This window comes from Phacochoerus africanus, chromosome 14 (assembly GCF_016906955.1).
Source record: "Phacochoerus africanus isolate WHEZ1 chromosome 14, ROS_Pafr_v1, whole genome shotgun sequence".
In the NCBI taxonomy this organism is placed as follows: Eukaryota; Metazoa; Chordata; class Mammalia; order Artiodactyla; family Suidae; genus Phacochoerus; species Phacochoerus africanus.
Window position 1 is genome coordinate 58611254 of NC_062557.1, and position 25506 is coordinate 58636759.

General features: G+C 45.8%; 2 protein-coding genes across 17 annotated transcripts in view; one reads left to right on the plus strand and one right to left on the minus strand.

The window, feature by feature from the left end:
- Positions 1–3302, minus strand: part of PIGL (phosphatidylinositol glycan anchor biosynthesis class L) — a 47947-nt gene extending 44645 nt beyond the window's left edge. For both annotated transcript variants that reach the window (XM_047756919.1, XM_047756920.1), the window contains exon 1: positions 2915–3302. In XM_047756919.1, coding sequence (XP_047612875.1) covers positions 2915–3152 — 238 coding nt within the window. In that variant the 5' untranslated portion in view covers positions 3153–3302. The remainder of the gene's footprint in view (positions 1–2914) is intronic.
- Positions 3303–3336: 34 nt separating this feature from the next.
- Positions 3337–25506, plus strand: part of NCOR1 (nuclear receptor corepressor 1) — a 136912-nt gene continuing 114742 nt past the window's right edge. For 13 of the 15 annotated variants that reach the window (XM_047756903.1, XM_047756907.1, XM_047756913.1 and 10 more), the window contains exons 1-2: positions 4008–4142; positions 19691–19867. In XM_047756903.1, coding sequence (XP_047612859.1) covers positions 19760–19867 — 108 coding nt within the window. In that variant the 5' untranslated portion in view covers positions 4008–4142; positions 19691–19759. Of the gene's footprint in view, positions 3476–4007; positions 4143–12459; positions 12886–19690; positions 19868–25506 lie in introns of those variants that run through there. The other 2 variants (XM_047756904.1, XM_047756905.1) reach the window with 2 other exon arrangements.

The following is a 25506-nucleotide window of genomic DNA, read 5'->3' on the forward strand; positions in this document are numbered from 1 at the left end:
TTTTTTGAAATAATAATATTATCATACCCATGGCATATGGAGGTTCCCAGGCTAGGGGTCAAATTGGAGCTGTAGCTGCCGGCCTACACCACAGCCACAGCCACACCAGATCCGAGCCTTGTCTGTGACCTACACCACAAATCACAGCAATGCCAGATCCTTAACCCACCAATCGAGGCCAGGGATGGAACCTGCGTCCTCATGGATACTACTCAGATTTGTTTCCACTGAGCGATGTTGGGAACTCCTTATCTATTTTAATTTGAAAAAAGTTTTTGATTTTTGGTCCTCACCTCTTAAAAAATAAGGAGAAATATATTAAAGAATCCACTGTACCTATAGTACTTTGTAAATAAAATCCAGGCATCTCAAAACTAATGTTGCTTATAATTTGATTCCCATAGTTGAGGTATAAAACATAAGTAAAATTAAAAGCTAACAAAAAAATGAGGCCATTACTTGCATCTATTTACAATTAATATCCTGAATTGCACAAAGTGAGAGGAAAAGTGTTCAAATCAGAATTCTCAATATACACAGAAAACAGTTTAATCTTCCTGGCAACCAGAGATTTTGATGAAAAATGTTAATCAAATCAAGAAATAAACATAAAGAGGTTTAGGATAAACTGGGGAGGGAAAAACTCCTAAATCTATATACCATAAGGATGACTAAACTACGATTTATCTCTGTGAAACCACTTAAAAGGCTACACAGTTCTTACTAACATGGGTAAATGTTTAAATTATAAATTCCACAAAGCCATAGTCTTTTCCTAGCTTGTTTTCACGGTTTTATACCTAGGGCGGAGAGTAAGTCCTGGAAACCTTTTTATTATTACTACTATTTTTTTCTTTTTTATTCGCCCCATGGCATATGGAGTTCTAGGGGTCAGGGATCAGATCCAAGCTGCACACTGCTGACCTTAAGCTGAAGCAACCTGGGATCCTTAGCCCAGTGTGCCGCCTGGGGATCAAACCTGTGTCCCTGTGTTCCCAAGATGCCGTGGATCCCACTGCGCCACATTGGGAACTCCAGAACAACGTTTTTTAATTAAAAAAAAAAAAAGTTTTTTTTTAATCAAGACTTTTTTTAATAATGATTTTTATTTTTTCCATTATAGCTGGTGTACAGTGTTCTGTCAATTTTTTACTGCACAGCAAGGTGACCCAGTCACACACACATGCGTACATTCTTTTTTCTCACATTATCTGGCTCCATCACAAGTTCCCTTAATCAAGACTTTTTAAATAGCGGTTTTAGGTTCACAGCAAAATTGAGGGGAAGGTACAGAGAGTTCCGGTATGCTCCCTGCCCCCACACGTGCACAGCCATCCCTCTTATCAGCATCTCTTCCCCCCATGGTACTTTTGTGACAAAGGATGAACCTGCACCGACAAGCCATCATCACCCAAAGTCCAGAGTTTGCATCAGGGTTCACCCCTGGTGCTGTACATTCTATGGGTTTGGACAAATGTGTAATAACGTTTGACTGTATCCATCCTTAAAGCACCCTACAGAGTATTTTTACTAAAAATTGGTCCTCTGGCTATGTCCATACATCCTTCCTCCCATCCCAACCCCTGGCAACCGCTGATCTCTTTCCTGTCTGCATAGTTTTGCCTTTTCCAGATTGTCATACAGTTGGAATCCCACAGTAGGAAGCCTTTTCCGACTGTCTTCTTTCAATTACTTGTGCACACTTAGGATTCCTCTTTTTCATGATCTGATAGCTCATTTCTAACTAACGCTAATATTCCACTGTCTGGAGGCACCACCACAGTTTATCTTTCCATTCACCTACTGAAAGACAACTTAGTTGCTTCCAGGTTTTGGCAGTGATGAATAAAGCTGCTCTAAATATGTGTGCAGGTTTTTGTGTGAACATGTTCTCAGTTTCTTGGAGTAAATACCAGGGAGGGCTAACGCTGGATGGTTTGGGAAGAATCTGTCAGGTTTTGTTAGAGACTGCCGAACTAAATGCCATCCAAAGTGGCTGAACCATCCTGCAGTCTCACCAATGATGAACCAGAGTTCCTTTGCATTTGGTGTTGTCATTGTTCAGGATTTTGGCTACCCCAATAGCTAGTACTGCACGTACACTCTTAATAAATATTTGAGAAATGAATGAAACAGTAATGTTCAGTGAAAAACACAAAATTGTACAAAACGTGCTTTTGAGAAAAATCTGCGTAGAAAGAGAATTGGTAGGAGATGAACCCAAATGGGAAGAGGTCACTGGGCATTTGTTAAAAACAGCTTTATTGAGGTATGATTTTACATACCATAAAATTCACCCACTGTATATGTACAGTTTGGTTCTTTATACAGTCGTGCAGTTATCACCATGATTTGTTCGCTCATTTCATCTTCCTCTACGGTAAAGGAGGACTTGGTCTCTGAAAGCCCTTTCAGTGAAAGCTGGGTGGAGCTGACTGTAAAATGACCTATACAATTATTTTCTAGTCTAATGGTCTCTCCAGTTTGACACATGCATCTTTCTCGCGCAGAACTGACTCTAAAAGCAGTGCGACGTCTTTTGCACCCGTTATAAGTAAAACTTTTGGGCTGAGCGGGCATGACACAACCTAGAGTCTGTCTGGTCATTATTCTTGGCCCTCCTCATAAATAAAAAGATTCCACAGAATAACGGCTACAGTCGCAGTTCCCAACGGAGATGCAAGTGTTGAGTGGACCCAAAAGTGGACTGCTCTCTTGGGCTCTCCAGTCCCAGGTGACGGGGAGTGGAGCGCGAATGCTGCCCTCGTCCCACAGCTCACCTGGGTGGCTGGCCCTGCAGGTCCCACGCTGGGGCCACCCATTCTCGGTAAGCGCCCAGAGAAGGGGCCGCCTTCGTCCGCGCCTGGTTCCCTAGGTTGAATACCTTCCCAGCCCCGGGCCTACATCCTCCTACCTGCAGAGAAGCAGAGCAGGGACAGCTGGTGCCCCAGGCGGGCCAAGCCCAGAATAGTGGGAGCAAAGAACATGGCTTCATCGTCGGGGTGCGCGGTCACCAGGAGAGCGCGGCTTCCGCCTCCCGGCAGGCCCGCCTGCTCCTGACCCTTCATTCGCTCCCAGGCGTCCCAGACCCTGAGGAGGCCCCATGCCAGGACCGCCGCCGCCAGACACAGCAGCACCCCCGCCACTTCCATGCCGGGAGGAGCGCTGCGCCTGCGCAGGAGGGAGGCTGCAGCCGAGCCGGGCTCCGGCGGGAAAACCGCGCTCGCGGAAACTGCGTTCCGAGTGTAAGTCGGTCCTGCCGTCCTGCCCCAACGGCCGGAGGCTTTAAGCGTCGGGCTGGGTGTGCGCGGACGCGGACGCCTCCCAGCACCTCGCTCCGGCTCCCTCTGCTCGATGCGGCGGCCTCTGCGAGCTCGGCTGCCCGCCCGGCTTCAGGGCCAGCCGAGCCCCTTGCCGTCCACACAGTACCGTGGACTTCAGCGGGGAGCGTCTGCAAAGGCCCCCGACGTCCTGAGTACGAACCATTTTATCACTCGTGTCTTAAAACCCGGACTCTGTGGTGACTACCCGGGGACACCACCCCGCTTCTCCTTCCTAACTCTGGGTGTGGAGCGGCGGCTTCTCTAAGGAAAGTGCGCGGCTGCGAGGCCCGTCCCGGCAGCTGCCGGGACGAGGAAGGCCGAGGGCGCGCTTGGCGGCCGCAGGCCCCGGCTCCCCGGCGGGGCCCGAGTCGGGACCGACGTCGTGGGCGGGTCGGCCTCGCGCGGCGTGTCCGCGGCCCCGGCGCGGGCGGGCGACCCTCGGCCCGCTCCCCGCCGCCCCGCGCCCTCCCCCCCACCCCCACGCCGCCGCCGGCCGCAGCGCGATGGCCGCGCGCGGGCGACCCAGGAAGCCCGGCCGAGGTCGGAGCCGCGCTCGGCCGGCGGAGGGTGGCGGCCTCCCAGCCTCCGGAAGGAGGAGGAGCCGGCGCGGGAGCCGCCTCGGCCGCGGCCGCCGGGCCGGAGGGAGGAGAGGGGCTGAGTCAAGATGGCGGCTGAGGTGGCGAAGCAGCGGCGGCGGCGGCGGCGGCAGGAGTGAGCGCCCGGCTCGTCGCACCGACGAGGGCCGGGCAGGGCCGCGCGCGGGCCGCGTCCTGCCCCTGAGGCCGGGGACGCGCCGGCCGCCGCGCCCGCCAGCTCCCGGTGAGTAGGCCCGGCGCCCGCAGCCGGCCTCCGGGCCCCCGCTCGCCTGGCCGCCGAGGGCTCGGGGCTGCGGCCGCGGGCGGCTTCCCCGGCCGGCGAGGGCGGTCGCGGGCCGGAGGCTCGGGACCCGCCGGCGCCGGCCTCTCGCCTCGGCGGCGGGCGCGGCGGGGAGCTGGGGCCGGCGGGCGGGGGCGGTCGTGGAGTTGGGAGGAAGAAGGGGCTGCGGCCGGGCCGGGGCGCCGAGGGCTGTCCTTCGGGGAGGGGGCTGCGGGGCCCGCGGCGGCCGCGGCGGGCGCGGGCCGCGGCGGGTGGGGCCGGCGCAGGTGGCGGCCTGCGCTCGCTCGGGGCGGAGCTGGTGGCCGCGGGCGGATGACAGCGGCGGACAAGTGCGCGGAGAGCGAACTCCGGCTCCCGGTTCCCACCGCGCCGCCCCGGGTGTAATGGCGAAGGTGGGCGGGGGAGACGGCGGGCTCGGAACCCGGGCCCTCCTGCCTTTGAGCGCTGCTGCTGGGACGTGCGGAGTCGGGGAATTCTCGCCCTGGGGTACAGGGGTTTGAGGAAGTGCACTCGGGAAGCGGGGTTTAGGGGAGCGGAGACTGAATTCGTGGAATTAGCCGGGGTAGGTAGCGTCGTGTATTGACGGTGTGGATGGGAGTAAGCGGTATTTGTGAAAAGTGTTTGCACAGGAAGTGTCAGTTTTCTTTTCCTGGTGTTGCTCGCCACAGGGCCGCGGCAACAGAGTTAACCTTGGCGAGTAGAGGTCTGGGTAATTCTAATCTTTGGGATTAGTCTACTCACCTGCATCAGATTTGCTTCCCTAATTGCAGCCTAATTGTATTGAAATTTGCATTCCTTGTGTGCGCCCTGGTGAGGCATTGATGGGAGGCGGGACGTGTGTAAAGAGCAACAGGCCTGGGATTTTTTTAAAGGCCTCCAAATAGTCATTCATTCGTTCAACATAGCCTGGTCAACAGCTGCTGCCGTTGGGTCACATGTGACTGTCCCTTGGGTAACTGAGAGTTGACGGCCTTATTTGATGTATAATAGTTTTTTGAGAATGTTTTCATGTATCCTTTCATAAAGGTATTTATTGGCTGAACCAACGTGCCTGGGCTCAGGAGCAGACCCCTTTTAGAATCTTATTTAGACGTGGGTAAAGTGTACAGAAGAAATAACCACAAGTTGTTGCAGAAAGAGTGTGTTGATTTTCTCATTCTGTTAAAGTCCAGTGGGGGTTTTATTTATTTATTGTAGTATTTACAGTAGACAGTTACTTTGCCTCGCTCTGAGTACACCTGTTAATGGAAATCCAGGTTAACACACAGACGTGCATATAAATAATATGCACATACATGCATAACGACGGGATTGCTTGCAATTCCAAAATACTCTTTCCTTTTACAAAAGGCTTGCCATATGTTGAACTCCTCCCCCAGAAACAATACAATACAGAGTCCTGACTCTTCCTATAACTCTGTGTCATTTTGGAGCTTGATCACCCTTTTTCTGCTTCAGTTTCCTCATCATGATAGATAGTAGGGAAACATTTGCTCTCCCAGGTTGCTGTGAGCCTAAGAGAACTAATAGTTATGAGATTGCTTTAAAAAGATTGAAAGGGTTACATTTCTGTGCCTTGGTAACAGCTCCCTCTGCACTCCTGAAATGCGTTCTCTCTTCTCATGGCATTTGCCCTTTCTACCTCGTATTTAGGTATTCATGTGCCTGTTTTATCTGCTCTCAAAGGCAGGATAGGCCCTTTTCTGACTCTAAGGCACTGCGTATGATATTGACACAGCAAATGTTTATTGAATGAATAAACATTGTATTCCAGTTAGAAAAATGTATTCCGCATTACAACCTAACCGGAGTACACCTGCTAATCGGCTGTGACATAGCTATGTGGTTGTGATTCTCTCCATGACCTATGAAGAATAAATATTTTTAACTGGCTGTCTTGTTGAATTTAATCATACAGTAAAACTGAAGAATTTGGCCCGCTCACACAATTCTTTGAAAAAGCACAAAATGCTCAAAATTAACTATGTTTCTTTGAATTCAGTGGCGTAAAAGTTTGTTCCAAGGCTAGGCAAATTGAGATGAATCAATTATTTTTTGTTGTTGTTCAATTATTGTGACGAGGTGAGGCTGTCTTCCCATTGCTGTGTCTACAGGAGAAAGCAGAGGGCTTTAAATAGGCCAAGGATTGGTGTAGGTAAATGTCAGGCTGTTTGTCACTCGGCTTTTTTTTGTGTGCTGGTTTTGTTACTCATTTTTACTTGTGTGTTGCTGTCTGTCTTAAGGGCAATGTCAAATTCTTAACGGCTGCCGGAGGATGACAGAGACCTCAAATTCACGGTGACCTCCGTCTGGTCACTGGCTTCAGAGACTGGGTTTTACTGGAATGTGGTACGAAGCAGGAGCCGGGGTTGGTGAGGATTTATTATGTGTGGGCTTCTTTGTTGGTGTGTAGTTCGTTCACCTGTCCAGCTGGCGCGGCGTGCTTTTGCTCAGGGCACATCTCTCAACGCCGGAAAGGGAGAAGATTGAGCAGACGAGCTGTAGCTGTGCGCAAAGAACTCAGTCAATAGAGCGTTTCATGTTTCGTCCTTTTCAGGTTTGAGGACGCAAAGTACGTTGAGATAGATGGTTAAGAAAACGTTGTTCTTCTATCAGGACATCTTGGGAGAACTGAAAAGCTATGAAAAGCTTCTGTCATGCAGCAGTAACAGTAGAGCATCTGTTTTTTATTTTGGTTTTCTGCTGGTGGTGGTTTTCCTTGAGCATTTTTACTCTTCTCCCATTTTTTCTGCCCCAGAAGCTTGTGTGGTCAAAATATTACTTGGATATACTTGGATTGTTTTCAGATCCAGCATCCTTTTTTTGGATTCTCTTTGCATGTGAAAATGAGACCATACAGAGGCATGGGAATGTTCCTGGGCTTCTTCAGTGTGACTCTTCCACGTGTGTGCTGTGACTCTGACTTGAAAGTCATCTCAAAAACGAGTCTAAACGGGTTGAAATGAAACGCCGCTAGTGTAGAATTACAGAATGTAGAGTCATGTAGGTGACCTCGTCTTACTGTTTTTCTGGTGACTAAACGGAGGGTCGCAGAAGAGAGGTGGTCTGCACAGACTCTTGCACTTGGCCGGCAGCAGCAGCCGGGCTTCTGGCATCCAGGGTGGCTCATTCTGTTACACCATGGGGTGATTCAGTGTGCGGATTGACAACTACTTCAGACAAAAATCGGGGTGGGTGGGGAGTGGGAGGTCACTTACTCAGCTTAGGTATTGAATTTAGGTACTTCCATAAGTTTAGATTTCTGCAGTGAAAATAATAGTTTGAAAAAAATTGCATTGGTCTACATCAGTAATACGGTCACTGGGAATTATTAGTGTGTTGAATTTTTAATCTGCTGCGGTGAATGTCGTCTTAGACAGTAACGCCTTGGAGGTTATTTGGACCCACTGGCCCCTCACGGAATGTCACTGTGACAGGGATGGAAATTTTGTTGTGGCAAAGGTTAGGCGTTGGAGATACACATAGATGGGTTAAATCATTTTATAAATTAGCAAATTGCTTGTTTCACTTACTCTCAAACTTCTGGACTTTCTGTTTTTCTTAAGTGTGAGAAACTTCAGTTGTTACATAAAAGCTTAGATAAGCCATGTGAACGCAAACTATATTCTTAATACTGCGTTGTAGAGCTCTTATGTAATGGTAGTTTTCTATAGGTACTTGTGCCATAGAATTTACTGCAAAGGAAAAGGCATATTCTTTTTCAGCTAATGTCCTCCCATGAATACTGAAGCGTGGCATTTTATTTCTTTTGGGCTGTTAAGTAAAATGGCTATATTGTGTTGAATTAAGAAGGGTTGTTTTTCCCCATTCTATGCTCTTTTCTGGAATCCTGTTTCCCTACCTTACTCTTCCAAACTCTGTCACACCTACGTACTGCCTATTTTTTGAGGGTTTTTGATCACATATCACTTCTTCCAGGAAGTCTCCTTCCTCTTCTCTGAAAACCTGTCTTTTTGGGTCTGGAAAATCTTTTTTTTGGGGGGGGCACACCTGAGGCATGTGGAAGTTCCCAGGTTAGGGGTCAAATCAGAGCTGCAGCTACCAGCCTACACCACAGCCACGAGAATGTGAGAGCCCCTCAGCATCTGCCTGTGACCTGCACCGCAGCTCTCGGCAGTGCCGTGTCTTTAACCCACTGAGGAAGGCCAGGGATTGAACCCGCACTCTCATGGGTACTAGTTGGGTTCTTACCGCTGAGCCACAACGGGAACTCCTGGAAATTCTTAATGCTTCACTTTTGCCTCTGTTACAGCATCCTGGCTATTTATGTACGTGTCCATTTAGTCCCCAGTAGACTCTAAGCCGGTTGTGGGCATGTCTGTATCTCTGTGATTTTTTGATCCTTCCTCCGTCCCCACTCCCAGAATAACACTCTTCCCAGAAATGGCTTAGTAAAAATTTGTTGAATGCGTGAAAAGGAGCCTAGCTGCTAGAGTTATTTGGTGTGGTGGTTGTGGAAGCTGACTGATACACGTGTGAGAATTTGATGGTAAACAGTCTTTGGAAATTAAAAAACAGGTAGAAATTCTCAGGTCATTGAGATAAAATGTCTGTAATGAGTGAATTATCAAAGCATTTCTTTAAAAAGTGTTTCACCTTACTAGGATTTGGGGGAGAAAGAGGAAGTAAGTGTTGGATTGGTTCATCTCAGATTATTTGTGTTCCCAGGTAATGTTGGAACAAAAATGTGTTAATTTATACATGCAGGGGATTTTGGAGTTGTTTTAGTGCCAGAGAAAAATGTGAATTAGGAATAGTTAGTTTATGGAATTATTATAGAATCCCTTTGAGGGGATCCCTTTGAAAGAATAGTACTGATTAATTTTATACAAAAATTAAATCTTTAGATTAGTCAATTGCAGCAAAGGAAGAGAAAAGTTTACCAAGTTATTTTGATCCCTTGCTCCCCTCCCAGTTTCTGCTTGGGGAACAAAATTTGGGCTGTTTTTCTGTTTTTGTTTTTGTTTTTCTTTGTTTTTAAATAAACTGATACTGGACCAGAATAAATTGTGGCGGTTGCATTTTTCTAGGAAAATTTGACTCATTTGTTATCAGGGTCACCTTTACAGATTGCCTCCCACTCCCAGACGTTTTATTTAAGGGACAGACTCTTTTCTTGACATTTCGGGTATCATACAGTTCAGAGTCAGAGTCGTCTGTTTCAGGCAGCTGTTTCTGTTGGCAATGGCATATGGATTGGTATAATTTTGAAATATTTGTTTAAAATAGTAATCATTGTGTCTTTCAAGGGGAGTTCAGAGACATTTAACTTTGTGTTACTTTTGATTAAGTTCTTTTAATTCCGTTTTGAATAACAGTGACTTTTATGGATTTGGAATGAAACCAGAACTTTGTGCTTTCTAGGAGTTATGGCCTAAAATATACACCGCACAAATATGCCAGAAGTAGGGAGCGTGTAGTTCATTAACAGTTCGTGTTGTTTAGGGGGAGGGGCGGGAGGAGCGAAGGGAGGGGGGACTAAAATGAGGGGGTGGGGGGGCTGGGGAGTGGGTGGGGTGGGGGGAGGGAAGGATACAGTTACTCTGTTAGAGGAAACCATTTTACTCAGTTAAGGGGGGTGTTATTTTAAAGTCTTGTCTTTTTTATTGTAAGTGATATATTATTTTACACAAGTATGATATGGAAGTATGTAAAGAAATTGAAAGTACTGCTTCCTTGATGTAATTTGCTAAGTGTATATTCTTTCAGTTTTTTTTGTTTTCTTTTCTGTGAGTGGGTGTGCTGTTTTTTATGTTATGGACTTAGTATGCACTGTTGTGTATACTGCTGTTGGACCTTTGTGTGTCTAGAGTGGCTTCTGTCATTAATAGCTACATGGTACTCCTTTTGTGAAAGAAAAGACCATCATTTGTTTAATCATTTTATGGCCACTGGTGTTGGTTTTGTTGGAAAAACAAAGCTGTAGTTGGTTGTGTGTGTGTGTGTGTGTGTGTGTATGTGTGTGTGTGTATTACGTATATTTATGGAAGCGGCTTTGTGGCGTAGGTGTCTACAGTGGAGTTACACGAACAGTGTAGATTTGGATGGATATTGTCATAGGCGTGTGGGGACGCCCTAGACTCTGGCCAGCCCTGGATTTACACATTAAAACATTTTGACGATTTAAGGAGTTCCTGTCATGGCTCAATGGAAGTGAATCCGACTAGGAATCATGAGGCTGTGGGTTTGATCCCTGGCCTCACTCAGTGGGTTAAGGATCTGGCATTGCCTGTGTGTAGGTCGCAGACTCTTGCTCAGATCCTGCATTGCTGTGGCTGTGGTGTAGGCCGGTTGGCTGTATCTCTGATTGAACCCTTAGCCTGGGAACTTCCATATGCTCCAGGTGCGGCCCTAAAAAGCAAACAAAAAACATTTTGGTTTAAGAAGTAGGGAAAAAAAAAGTGATTCTTATTGGCCTTTTATCAATCATGTTTGACTTTGACCATTTTTTGATGACTGGAGTCGAATTTCTTTTTGAAATTACCTGCTTTTGTTCTTTGGTTATTTTTGGTAGAATTGTTGGTCTTTTTCAGATTGATTTGAAGAGCTCTTTACATATGAGGCCATTCACTTTTTTCATACATGTGCCCCTCTCCTTAGCTCCCAGCTGTTCTTTTCAGTATCACATAGTCAGATAAACACAGCCTGGAAGTGTGCTGGCTTCGTGACCTTGTGTGCCTTGCTGACCCTCAGAGCCTTAATTTCCTTATTTGTAAATAGCACCTAGCGTAGTGACTGGCACACAGTCAGCAAAATCTCAGTCAATGTGGGCTGTCTTCCCTGTTGAGCTCTGTGTGGCTTCTGAGTTTCATGCTCTGCTTGGACCTTCATCACTCTAAACTTTAAAATATTCATCTAAAAAAATAAAATAAAATAGTCATCTATTGAACTGAAAAAGCAAAGGGAGGAATATTAAGTATAGTATGCTACTGTTTGCTTGTTTATTTATTTATTCATTTTTTGCTTTTTAGGGCTGCACATGCTCACATGGAGGTTCCCAGGCTAAGGGTTGAAATGGAGCTGCAGCTGCCGGCCTACACCACAGCCACAGCCGCAGCCACGCAGGATCTGAGCCGTGTCCGCGGCCTACACCACAGCTCACGACAACACCACATCCTTAACCCAGGGATCGAGCCCTCGTCCTCATTGATGCTAGTCGGGTTCGTTACCCGCGGAGCCGTGGAGGGAACGCTGCTCGTGCTTGTTTTAAGGAGGAAAAATAATGTATACACATTTGCTTTCCTGTCAGAATATTTCTGAGCCAAAACCCAAGAAACTGGTAACGTCGGTAGTTGTAGGAAGGAGACTGAGAAATGGAGACACATGAGCGAGAAGACTTGACGGTATACTTTTTTGGGGTATTTCGTTCGTTCTTTTCTTTTTAGGGCTGCACCTGTGACACATGGAAGTTCCCTGGCTAGGGGTCAAATCGAAGTCGCAGCTGCCGACCTCACCACATCCGAGCCTCGTCTGCAACCTACACCACAGCTCACGGCAACGCCAGATCCTTAACCTGCTGAGCAAGGCCAGGGATCGAACCCGCAACCCCAGGGTTCCTAGTTGGATTCGTGTCTGCTGTGCCACGAGGGGAACTCTTGCTTTTCTTTTCCTGTTATTTTTTTTTTTTTTTAATTTCTAATTTTTCGGTCCATCTGGAATGTATTTCTAGTACAGGAGATGAGGTGGGTGGTATTATGGAAGGATGTAGGTTTGTACTTTTTCCCCTCAGATAACTGGTTGTGTTGCACTATTTTGTGAACTATCCAGTCTTTGCCTCAGTGACTAGATTTGCCCTTTTTGTCATTTACTCAGTATATTTGGAGTGTTTTTAATCTGTTCTGTTTTCTTGATCTCTTGTTGTAAGTTATCCTTTAAATGACTGTTGTTTCATGATTTTAATACCGATAAGGTCAGGCACCTGTTCCTTCCTCTTTCTTCTGACTTGGGCGGTTTTGGTTTGCGTAGTCTTTTGGATTTAGAACCGTTCTGTGACGTTCAAAAAAGAAATCTGGCTGAGGCTTTGATGGAGAATATTGACCTCACAGGTTAATGTTAGGAAAATTGACACCTTTGTGTACTTCCTCTCCTTTTGCTCAGATAGACGATTATGCTTTTCTGTCAATTTTCAAGGTTTTCTTCAAGTAAGTTCTTCATGTTCCTTCTTTCTTTTGTCCAGCAAATATAGTGGAGAATCAAACAGAATTTGTATTCTGGTGGGGGAGGACAGTGTAAGGAAAACAAACACCTATTTCAAATTATGATTCGTCTATAATGGAACAAAGAGAGTGGCAGCCTGTCTTGGAGGGTGGTCGAGAAAGGCCTTTCTGGGAGACGGCCTTTGAACTGAGACCCAAGTTGGAGGCGTCCTCAGGCCCCAGCCTGAGCCAGGACGAGCATTCCAGGCGAGGGAGGGCTTGGCACCGTGATCGAGCTGGGAGGAAGCTTGAGTTGCTGGCCCTCCTGAGCAGCCCGGGAGGAAGCAGGCAGCTCAGGAGGCCTCGAGGGCGCAAGGAGGAGTCGGAGTCTGGGCCTGGCAGCCCCTGGGGAGCCCTGAACAGCAGAGTGGCATGTTCTGATTCATGGTTTACAGAAGTCGGGCTTTTTGAGTGGAGGAAGCATTGACGTGGGAGGTCCAGTTTGGAGCTTCTTGCAGCAGGAGACGAGGGTGAGGGTGGTTGAGTTGGAGAAGGGGGGCGGGGGGGCCTGGGAGCGGTATGGGGAAGACGAGGACTTGCCCTTGGGCTGGGTGTTACTGCTAGGTGCTGGGGCCGTCGCTGCCCACACAGGTGGTGGTGGTGGGGGGTGTTCTGTATAGAACTCAGTCCTTTTTAAGTCATTTGCTTTTCCCCCCCTACTTTATTTTCCTATGTACCATAGAAGGAGCGTCTGTTCGTTCGCCTTGTTTTATGTGCTTCCTGACTGTTAGCAGTCTCTCAGTGGGTCAGAGGGAAAGCAGCAGAATGCGATCTTCCACCTGTTCCTGAGCTAAGAAAATAACCCGGGGAAGTTGCTTAGCCTTGCTGAAGCCTTCCTTGGCGACAGGAAGGAACTGGTGTCGCAGGTGAGCTCCTGCTGGCCGCCTTCTCAGTTTGCACCGCTTGGTGTATAACAAAGGCTTGACAAGTGGCATTGTCATATCCATTGTCATATCCAGTACTTCTGGCCAAGCACCTGAAGTCAAACATTTTCTGATCTCAGTACTCTCTTCTTTCTCTGTGCTGATGGAGGAGAGGGTTGGCAAATGGTTGTCCATTCTGGCTTTGAAATCTGTTCATTCTGAATGTCTCTCAGTTTAGAGGCTCAGGTCGGTATAGCGCCCCCTCGCCGGAGTTCTCAGGGCTGCCTCGGCCGTCTGGGAAGCTTCTTTCTCACCTTAGGGAGGGGTGGAGTCCTGTTGTTTTCACTTAAGACGTGTTTATCGTGTGTTTATCGCGTATTGCATTCTGAGATTAATCAGATGACTGTGCCCGTATTAACGCTTTTCTTTCAATGTTGTACTTTGTTGGGATAGGACAGGCTAAATGAGATGTCATTAAGTCAGAAGAGGCCACAAAGGAAACACCTTGCTAATGGCATAGCCCCCAGAGTAGCTCCTCTTCTTGTTTTTGTCTTTCCCTAAAGGGAAGAAAGCTTTAGGTTCTTTTACAGGAGACATTCTAGTCCAGTGGCGCGCCACTCCGATCTCATACAAATCACAGAAGTCACTTGGTTTCTGGCCCCTGTCTCTTCTCCTGGAGCCTGCACCCCAAGACGGGCTCAGATAGGCTTTCTCCAAATCTTGGTTGGAAGATTCTTAGGTGGCTGGGACAGCCCAGGGGGTGATCCTTAGCCTCCCGCCTAACGCCCTCTGGGAGTTGGACAGAGCTGAGCTGCTTTGTGAGAATCAGGCAGCCCCGTTTGCCTCATTTGAAGATCTCATGTTTGGCATCCTCCATGTCAGAGGCCATTCCCCACCCCACGCTTGAGTCCAAAGTTTTACTTGATCATTTAAAAGAAAATTGAGTTGTGTGTGTAAAGGGTCCCTTTTCTGCTTTGGAGAAATGCGGATGCCACGTCTGTTGTCAGTCTTGTCCCTCTTGCTGTCTAAAGAGGCATCTGTAGTCCTGCCACGGCAAAGTGTATTTTTAGCTCTTTTTCCAAGATAGCTTAGGCCACCTTGAAAACCTATCCAAGTACATTTTGGTTATGCAGAGATTGTCGGCCAAAAGCCAAGAGTTCCTGGTGAGAAGGGATTTGATTTTTTTTTTAGGCTTGCGTTTGAAATTTTGTTTTTTAAAATAAGTTTCCTCTGAGTAATGTGTGTGTGTGTGTGTCTTTATTACGTTAATAGGGGAAGATTAAGAAAATGTAAATAGACTGATTTCATTTTACTATATTTTATTACCTCTTTGCACAATGTTGGAGAGTCGTTCTGAGTTTATCTCTGAAATTCACAAAAAATGTGCTGTCCTCACTTACACCGATGACATCTGGCTTTAGTGTGTTATTTTCATCCTAAAATATGGCTGTATATGTTTAGGATATGAGGATTGTATATAAAACCTTAACCAGGTTTCTTAAACATTTCACAGAGTTTTTACATTTCATGAGTCAAGCATGTAACTAACTGTGAGTTAATGAGTTTTGATGCTATGAACAGAACTGAAAAGTTTGAATCTGCTATTTAAGGTTTTTCCTTCCTCTTCAGCCTTACTTTAAACTGGATTCATTTTTTTTTTGCTTTTTAGGGCCACACCCGAGGCATATGGAGGTTCCCAGGCTAGGGGTCCAGTTGGAGCTGTAGCCGCTGGCCTACACCACAGCCACAGCCACATGGGATCCGAGCCTCGTCTGCGACCTACACCACAGCTCACAGAAATGCCAGATCCTTAACCCACTGAGCGACACCAGGAATTGAACCCACAACCTCATGGTTCCTCTTCGGATTCTTTTCCACTGCGTCCCGAACTAAACTGGATTCTTTTTCACTTTGGTTGTTTTCAAACAGTAAAGTGTTTTGCGGCGAGGTCTTGGTGAGCCAGGACTAGAGGAAGGGCCAGAGGCAGGACGGGGTGGGGCGGAGACTGAGAAGCCGTCTGCTGGGTTCCTGGTTCTCACTGACTCAGAGGATTTCTTTGCATGTTTTATACATTCGGCTTCCATGTAAGATGTTTGAGGAAAGAGTGTTGGTTAAAAAATGAAAAGGTCTGAGCTCTTGCCGTACTTCTCATGGGTAAGTTTTGGGGAAGAAGGTGGTAGTGGGCTCCAAGGTGCAGTTCTTGTGACCGGAGGCCAACAGCAATTGGTGTGTCAGGAGGGCTCCTCTCCAGTTTTGCTGATGCTTTATTCCACCTGTGCTGGGCTGATGGTAACTAACCTTATTTTATTTTTAAGATATTCGAGTTAAACTTTACTACAACTCATATCAGAAAACTAGGATGTCATGAGAGCTGGAGAAACATGGACAGATCGTTTGACTCATGTTTGAGTGATACTGAATGCACGTGTTGAGCCCAGGACTCACCATTACTGAGAATGAAAACAACCCGCAGACAACACGGTCTGCGTAGAGTTCTCATCCCGTAGGCCTCGGATGGAAAAAAATTTGGATGACCTTGAGCTAAGGTCTTTCCTTTTGCCTCTCCATTCCATTTATAGCTTTATTTACTTAGGACGTCTGAGATGGGAGGAGAGCTAGAGACAGATCACATAAGCATTTCTTAGGGGAAGATCGGAATTACTTGGAAAACTTTATAAAATACTTGTGAACATTCATCCAGGGCAACACTCTACTGCTCTAGAAAGAATGAGGCTCTTTTTTTTTAAATTTTTTTTTAATTTGTTGTTGTTGTTGTTGTTGTTGTTGCTATTTCTTGGGCCGCTCCCGCGGCATATGGAGGCTCCCAGGCTAGGGGTTGAATCAGAGTTGTAGCCACCGGCCTACGCCAGAGCCACAGCAACGCGGGATCCGAGCTGTGTCTGCAACCTACACCACAAATCACGGCAACGCCGGATCCTTAACCTACTGAGCAAGGGCAGGGACCGAACCCGCAACCTCATGGTTCCTAGTCGGATTCGTTAACCACTGCGCCACGACGGGAACTCCAGAATGAGGCTCTTTACGGCCTCATAAAAGGAAGACATAGAACATTCTGTATAATGTTATGTATTATTGTATATACTGTATGTCTTATTTATACTGTATGCACAGTATTCTGTATCTCATATACATAGTGGTCTGTGTCTACCGTTTATTAGGGGGCAGAGAGAGTGTGCACGCATGCACGCACGCATGCACATGTGCTATTTCTGAGGTTGTAACAGAAACTAGAAACTTTGGTTGCCTTCCGGGGGCGAGAACTGCCTAGAGGCTGGGACGAGGGTGAGGAGGAGATTTTTTTTTTGCCTCTTCTTGGCTCGCACCCTCGGCATATGGAGGCTCCCAGGCTAGGGGTCTAATCCGAGCCATAGCCACTGGCCTACACCTCAGCCACAGCAACGCAGGATCCGAGCCGCGTCTGCGACCTACACCACAGCTCACGGCAACGCCGGATCCTTAACCCACTGAGCAAGGCCAGGGATGGAACCCACAACCTCATGGTTCCTAGTCGGATTCGTTAACCAGTGAGCCCCGACGGGAACTCCTGGAGGAGATTTTTTATGGTACTTTTAGAAACTTTTAAATCATACATAGAATATGTTTCCCAAAACAAACTGAACATCCCCACCAACAAAACCCCACGTGTTGGCTTTTCCCCTTCGCTAGCAAGTTCGGGTGTGGGAGCGCTGCCCGGGTGGTTTTGATGTGTGGTCTCAGCCCCCTCTCAGCTCCTCAGAGTAGCCACTACCTGCCGAGAAAGCTGCACAGCATCACAGGAAACACTGCCTTCTCCCATTGCTGTTGCACACAGCTTTGTGACATAGAAAAGTTAGTGAATTTCTCCATGCTTCAGATTCCCGAGCTGTTAGTTGGGTCACCTGACAGCCTCCTGATACTTGGATTTTCTGCCTTCATTGCCTGGGGCCTTGGGAGGGAGCAGGCAAATGCTGTCAGGGGTCTGTCTTCTAGCTCCTCCCCTGGGAAGTGCAGTGAGTAGTCGGGATGGCCTGTGATTTAAAATGTTGTGTGTTGCCTGGTACCATGGAACATCCTGAAAGTTCTTTCTTTTAAGTGTTGTTTTAAGGTTAGAGTGAAAGGCAGTCCTCTAGAAAATTTTATTTTCTAAGCTTAGCTGGGTAAAGAATTTGTTGATTAAAATGGGGAAATTGGATTGAGTTGGCCGGCTGAATTTTGCTGTCTTCCCAAATCCCTTAAGTGATGGAAGCAAAGAATAACTATGTGTATATATAAATAATATGTAGTATTGTTTTATGTGTTTCTGATATATGTATCATGCTTTAAGTTGTTTTCACTAAGCTTTACTTTTTCTGAGGTTTATATATTTTAATTTTATTATTTTTTTTTGTCTTTTTAGGGCCACACTTGCAGCATATGGAAGTTCCCAGGCTAGAGGGTGAATTGGAGCTGCAGCTGGCAGCCTACACAACAGCCACAGCAAGGCAGGATCTTTAACCCACTGAGGGAGGCCAGGGATTGAACCTGTGTCCTCATGGATACTAGTAGGGTTCATTTCTGCTGAGCCACAACAGGAGCTCCACAAATAACATTTTTATGATGAGTATTTTCCAAAAGAACTGAACAAAATCTGGTGGAGAGAGTGGCCTTGTCTTACCTTTGTGCGGATGTGCAGACCTCTTTAGAATCTGAGAAGACAGCTTGATCCTCACCCCTGCTTTTGATGGAAGTTTATGGAAAAAAACTAACCTCACATAGATATGTATTTGATTTTAAAAGGGAGGGGTGGGTTGTTCCTGTCGTGGCTAAGTGGGTAGCGAACCTGACTAGCATCCATGAGGACATGGGTTCGATCCCTGGCCTCGCTCAATGGGTTAAGGATCCATCATAGCCCTGAGCTGTGGTGTAGGTCACAGACATGGCTCAGATCTGGCATTGCTGTGGCTGTGGTGTTGGTTGGTGGCTACAGCTCCAAGTAGACCCCTAGCCTGGGAACCTCCATATGCCTCGGGTACAGCCCTAAAAAAGACAAAAACATTAAAAATAAACGGGAGGGGTATTTTAATAGATTTTGTACATAATTGTGGATATCCTCTGATATCACACCCAAACCAGACAAGTGGTAAGTTTTTAAAGGTTAGTTGGAGTTCCCGTCGTGGCGCAGTGGTTAACGAATCCGACTAGGAGCCATGAGGTTGAGGGTTTGGTCCCTGCCCTTGCTCAAAGAAATAGCAAAAAGACAAAAAAAAAAAAAAAGACTAGTTGCTGCATGGAATCTGCAACCATATCAATAAAACCTTTCATATTCTGTCACATTAAAGATTTGTTGGTTTGTCTTACGTTTCATTTAATTGTTTTGTACTTGAGGATTCTGTATTGGTCATTCAGAAAATATGGATTCATTGAATTATGCAGATCTTTAAATTTCATTATGTAAAATCAGCAACTCAGGCTTGTTAATATCAACACCAGTCTTGCCAGAGATGTCTTGTGTGTGTGTGTGTGTGTGTGTGTGTGTGTGTGTGTGTGTGTGTGTGTGTCTTTTCAGGGCCGCACCCGCGGCATATGGAGGTTCTCAGGCTAGGGGTCAAACTGGAGCTACAGCTGCCGGCCTACACCACAGCCACAGCAATGCAGGATCTGAGCCATGTCTGCAACCTACACCGCAGTTCACGGCAATGCCAGATCCTTAATGTACTGAGCGAGGCCAGGGTTTGAACCCGCAACCTCATGGTCCCTAATCGGATTCGTTAACCACTGCCCCTTGATGGGAACTCCAGAAATATCTTTAAATGAGGGGAGAGGTCAGGCTTCTGGTGGCAGATGCAAGTTTTTCCAAAATCCAAATTTTCAAAAAAAAATTGGCAATTATTTTCCTTGAAGTTTCAGGCTCGCTTTGTTCCTCCTTGAAAGCTTTTCCTTCCCTAGTACCTTCCTGGCCTGTTATTTTGGGGCAGAGTAATTTACTTAAGCTAATATTTCCTCTGCACAAATGCTTACCTTATAAATATTCTTGAACCCTTCTAACAGTTGACTTTTTCAGAATCCCAAAATTTACAGCCATAGAATTTTGTTATTGTAATATTCAATTTATTTTTCAGACTTTTTTTTAAAAAAAAGACATTTACTGAGCAGTTGCTATGTGCCAGCTCCCGGGTGTATATTTTATATGTGGTTACTTTATGTAGCTACTGGTATTATTTGTGGTATGTTAAAGAACCTTTTTTAGGTGTCGAGGAGAAGACCCGTTAATGTTTCTCAAACTCCAGTAACTTCTGTTACATTAAGCAACTACACGAGAGAGAGCTCTTATTGATAAGAGTGGTTTTGTTTATGTAACTGTAGTTCTAGATTATTAGAAGTACACCTGGTGCTATAATTCTTACCTGTTCTGTTTTTCCCTGATCCTGTTTAGGTGATTTCCTAGAAGCATGGTTTTTTGTTGCCCTTGACCTCCCAGCCTGGTGAGGCCTCTGTCCTGAGAATGTCAAGTTCAGGTTATCCTCCCAACCAGGGGGCGTTCAGCACAGAGCAAAGTCGCTACCCTTCGCACTCGGTTCAGTACACCTTTCCCAGCGCCCGTCACCAGCAGGTAAGGAACAAACATTATGCACATTGCATAGAGATTTTGTTTTTCCTTTCTTTTCTTTTTTTTTCCTGTCTTTTCTAGGGCCTTACGCGTGACATATGGAGGTTCCCACGCTCGGGGTTGGAGTGGAGCTGTAACTGCCAGCCTACACCACAGCCACAGCCACACCAGATCCGAGCTGCCTCTGTGACCTACGCCACAGCTCACGGCACTGCCGGATCCTTAACCCACTGAGCGAGGCCAGGGATCGAACCCGCAACCTCATGGTTCCTAGTTGGGTTCATTAACACTGTGCCACAGCGGGAACTCCAATTTTGTTTTTCTTTACTTTTCCTTTTTAGTACATTTATTGGTCAGAAACCAAATATAATTGTCGTAATTGTCACATATTTTTTAGCGGCAAAAACCACTCTCAAAGGTGGGAAACCAAAAGTTATGGATGAGTATCTTTGTCTTCTTCCTGTGGCTTTACTCCAGTTTCTTTGCTTCTGACTGTAGGAGGTGTTGATAGAAAAGTGTCAGTTGCTGGAGTTCCTGTTGTGGCTCAGCAGAAATGAACCTGACTGGCATCCATGAGGACGCAGGTTCAATCCCTGGCCTCGCTCAGTGGGTTAAGGATCCGGCATTGCTGTGAGCTGCGGTGTAGGTCACAGACACGGCTTGGATCTGGTGTGGCTGTGGTGTAGGCCACTGGCTACAACTCTGATTCGACCCCTAGCCTGGGAACCTCCATATGCCTCAGAGGCAGCCCTAAAAAGACAAAGAAAAAAAAAAAGTATCAGTTGCTTAGAATTTCTAAGTTAAGACCTATGTTTATAGCCTAAATTCTGGTTCAGTGTTAAGGTTTACTTGGCCTCTCTTGAGTGAGAATCAGGTCCTGTGCTAAGATTTTAAGTATGTGTGTTTACTTTATGAGCTACTTTATTATTTGTGATAAATTAAAGAACCTCGACCTTCTCGAGAGAGTTGATGGTAGGAAGATGAGTTTGTATTGTGTTACCTTGTGGACAGTAAAACAGGTGAAGTTATCAGTTTAGAGCAGACCAGGGGCAGAGGTGTGAGAGGTTTGTGGAAAAAGAGAAGGGAAGGAATGAAATGGTTGTTTGAGGGGCCATGAAAGCAAATTACCAGCAAATACAGTTGGGTTCTACTGGACACGACTGAAGACTCCTTTGAATTGTGGTCATGAGTGTACACTGAGAATGGGCATCTCGCTTCTGTCTAGGGAAACTTTCAGCTTTCGCTGGGAAGTATAATGCTCATTGCATGTTTTTGACGATTGAAGAAGTCACTTACTGTTGCATGATTGAGGAGTGTTACTGTGACTGGGGGTTGAATTTTGGTTGTGTGTCCTCCCTGCTCCAGTACTATTCATCTGATTACTGATTTCCTGGATTATTACTGCTGCTGCTATTGCTGTAAGAAAATCAACTTTGGGGCTTAGTTGTATATAATAAAATTTTATTATATGTGTGTACTTTGACAGAATCATACGCCCATAACAGCAGTACCAAAATGAAGAAAGAGAACATTTCTGTCACTCCAGAAAGTTCCCTTGTGCCCCATCGAGGTCAGGCTTCCTCCCTGACTTTGCCCAGACCTCAGCTCCTAGGAAACTGTGTATCACAACAGATTAGAATTGTCTTCAGTTTCATAGCAATTCTTTTATCAATGGCTTCTTTTGCTTCCCGTGATGTTTTTTAGATTTAGCCATATTTTGGCACATCATAATAATTATTTTCTTTTTATTGCTGGGTATGGATACATCTCAGTTTGTTTATCTACTTATTCCAATTTTTGATTATCACAAATAAAAATATTTAGAAAGTATATATCTGTGTATGTTGTATCTAGATTACATAAATAAGCTTTGGCCTATTTTCTTACAGTATCCTTGGGAGAGCATATGCACCTATTTGTTTTTGTTTTTTTTAAGGGCCTCACCCATAGCATAGGGAAGTTCTCAGGCAAGGAGTTAAATCAGAGCTACAGTCCCTGGCCTGCACCTCAGCCACAGCAACATGGGATCCAAGCTGCGTCCGTGACCTACACCACAGCTCATGGCAACGTTGGATCCTTAACCCACTGAGCGAGGCCAGGGATCGAAGCCACGTCCTCATGGGTACCAGTCGGGTTAACCACTGAGCCACAGTGGGATCTCCAATCCTTAGCATTTTATTTGCAAATGTTTTCTCCCATTCTGTGGGTTGTCTTTTTGTTTTGTTTAGGGTCTCCTTTGCTGTGCAGAAACTTTTAAGTTTCATTAAGTCTCATTCGTTTATTTTTGCTTTTACTGTCATGACTCTAAGAGGTGGATCTGAGAAGATGTTGCTTGCATTTATGTCATAGAGTGTTTGGCCTATGTTTTCCTCTAAGAGTTTTATAGTGTCTGGTCTTCTATCTAGGTCTTTCCTCCATCTGGAGTTTATTCTTGTGTATGGTGTTAGGGAGTGTTCTCATTTCCTTCTTTTCCATGTGGCTGTCCAGTTTTCCCAGCACCACTTATTGAACAGGCTGTCTTTTCTCCATTGTGTATTCTTGCCTCCTTTGTCATCGATGAGTTGGCTGTAGGTGCGTGGGTTTAATTCTGGGCTTCCTATCCTGTTCCACTGATCTAGATTTCTGTCTTTGGGCCGGTACCATACGGTTTTGACGACTGTTGCTTTGTAGTATAGTCTGAAGTCCGGGAGCCTGATTCCTCCAGCTCCATTTGTCTTTTTCAGGATGTCTTTGGCTATTCTGGGTCTTTTGTGCTTCCAAACAAACTTTAAAATATTTTGTTTGAGTTCTGTGAAAAATGCCCACTTTCTGAAGGGTTTTTATTAGAAATGGGTGTTGGATTTTGTCAAAGGCTTTTTCCACTTCTATTGAGAGGATCATATGGTTTTTATTCTTCAGTTTGTTAATGTGGTGTATCACACTGATGGATTCGCGGATATTGAAGAACCCTTGCATCCCTGGGATAAATCCCACTGGATCATGATGTACAATCCTTGTAATGTCGTGTTGGATGCAGTTTGCTAGTGTTTTGTTAAGGATTTTTGCATTGATGTTCATCAGTGAAATTGGCCTGTAGTTTTCTTTTTTTGTGGTATCTTTGTCTGGTTTTGGTATCAGGGTGATGGTGGCCTCATAGAGTGAGTTTGGGAGTGTCCCTTCCTCTGCAATTTTTTGGAGTAGTTTCAGAAGGAGAGGTGTTAGCTCTTCTCTAAATGTTGGATAGAATTCGCCTGTGAAGCCATCTGGTCCTGGACTTTTGTTTGTTGGAAGTTTTTTATTCAGAGTTTCAATTTCATTACTTGTGATGGGTCCATTCATCTTCTCTATTTCATCTTTAGTTTAGTCTTGGAAGATTGTACTTTTCTAAGAATTTGTCCATTTCTTCTGTGTTTTCCATTTTATTGGCATATAGTTGCCTGTAGTGGTCTCTTATGATCCTTTGTATTTCTGTGATGTCCTTAGCATTTTAGAATCAGCTTGTCAACGTCTGCAAAAAAAGCTTCCTGGATTTTTACTGTGATTATGTTAAGTCTGGAAATTAATTTGGGAGAGTACTGACATCTTCCCTTTGAGTCTTCTGGTCCGTGAGCATTGCATCTCCCTCCATTCGTGTGGGTCTGCCGTAATGCTTCTCGGTAATGTTGGGTAACTGTCATTGTGCAGGTCATGTGCATCTTTCGTCACATTCGTTCCTAAGCATTTAATTAACTGATTTATCGGCTGCCCACATGGAAGTTCCCAGGCCAGGGATTGTACCCGCACCATAGCAGCCACCTGAGCTGCTACAGTGGCAGTGCCAGATCCTGTACTTGCTCAGCCACAAAAGAACTCCAGTATTTGATATTTTTGATGCAGTTGTAACTTGTACTGCTTTTTGGATTTCAGCTTTCAGCTCTTCACTGCTACGATGTATATGGATGATGTATCCTGCAAAATTGTTATTTCTACTGGGTTTTTTTTTTTTTTTTTTGCTATTTCTTTGGGCCGCTCCCGCGGCATATGGAGGTTCCCAGGCTAGGGGTCGAATCGGAGCTGTAGCCACCGGCCTACGCCAGAGCCACAGCAACGCAGGATCTGAGCCGCGTCTGCAACCTACACCACAGCTCACGGCAACGCCGGATCGTTAACCCACTGAGCAAGGGCAGGGACCGAACCCGCAACCTCATGGTTCCTAGTCGGATTCGTTAACCACTGCGCCACGACGGGAACTCCTCTACTGGTTTTTTAATGGATTCCACAGCATTTTCTATGTATGATCCTGTAGCCTGAGAATAAAGACAGCTTTGCTTCTCTCTTTGCAAACCAGATGTCTTTTCTCCTTCTTGCTTATTGCACTGGCTAGAACCCCTAGTGGAGCGTAGAATAGAAGGCTGAGAATGAACGTCCTTGCCTGGTTCTTAAGACGGAATCATTCAGTCTTTCACCATTAAGGAAGGATGTTGTTAGCTTGGGAAGTATTCCTTGTATTTTCTTACAGAGTCATTGTAGGATAAGTATTTTTTCTTTCTTAGATGTTTGATAGAAACAAAGCCATCTGGGCCTAGAATTTTCTTTTCTTTTCTTTTTTTTTTTTTTTTTGTCTTTTTGCCTTTTCTGGGGCCGCTTCTGCGGCACATGGAGGTTCCCAGGCTAGGGGTCGAATCGGAGCTGTAGCCGCCGGCCTACGCCAGAGCTACAGCAACGCGGGGTCCGAGCCGTGTCTGCAACCTACACCACAGCTCACGGCAACACTGGATCCTCAACCCACTGAGCAAGACCAGGGATCGAACCCACAACCTCATGGTTCCTAATTGGATTTGTTAACCACTGGGGAACTCCCCTAGAATTTTCTTTGTGCAAAGAATTTAACTTAAGAATTCAAGTCCTTTAATCATTATAATTGAGATTCTTTACTTGTTTTGAGTCACTTTGGGTAACTTTTGTTCAAGATACTAAATATCTTTTTTTTTTGTCTTTTTTTTAGGGCCACACCTGTGGCATATGGAGGTTCCTAGGCTAGGGGTCGGAGCAGAGCTGTAACTGCCAGTCTACACCACAGCCACAGCCGCACCAAGTCCGAGCTGAGTCTGTGACCTCCACCACAGCTCATGGCAACGCCAGATCCTTAACCCACTGAGCGAGGCCAGGGATCCAACCTGTGTCTTCATGGATGCTAGTCAGGTTTGTTACTGCTGAGCCACACCGGGAGCTCTGATGGTAACTATCTTGACATATGTTGTTCTGCTCTTTATTTCCATGGCGTTTCAGTGTCTTTCAGATCTGCTGTGGTGTCTTTGCGCATGTTGATAATGTGTTTCTTTTCCCCTTTTGTTCTTTATTAGTCTAGCTAGACGCTTGTCAATTTAGTAGATTCTTTTCTGTGAAGAACCAGCTTTAGTTTCATCCATTTACACTATTTTAAAAAAGTGCTGATTTCTGCTCCATGTTTTCTTCCTTCTGTGATTGCCCACATATGTATGATTTAACTCCTTTCACTGCCTATGTCCAGGTTTCTTTTTGTTATCATTTTCTTTTTGCCTGAAGAACCTTCTTTTTTCAGTGTAGGTCTTTTGGCAGTGAACTCGCTCACCATTTGTTTACCTGAAAAAGTTTATTTCCACTTTATTTTCGAAGAATGCTTTCAGTGGATATAGAATTCTAGG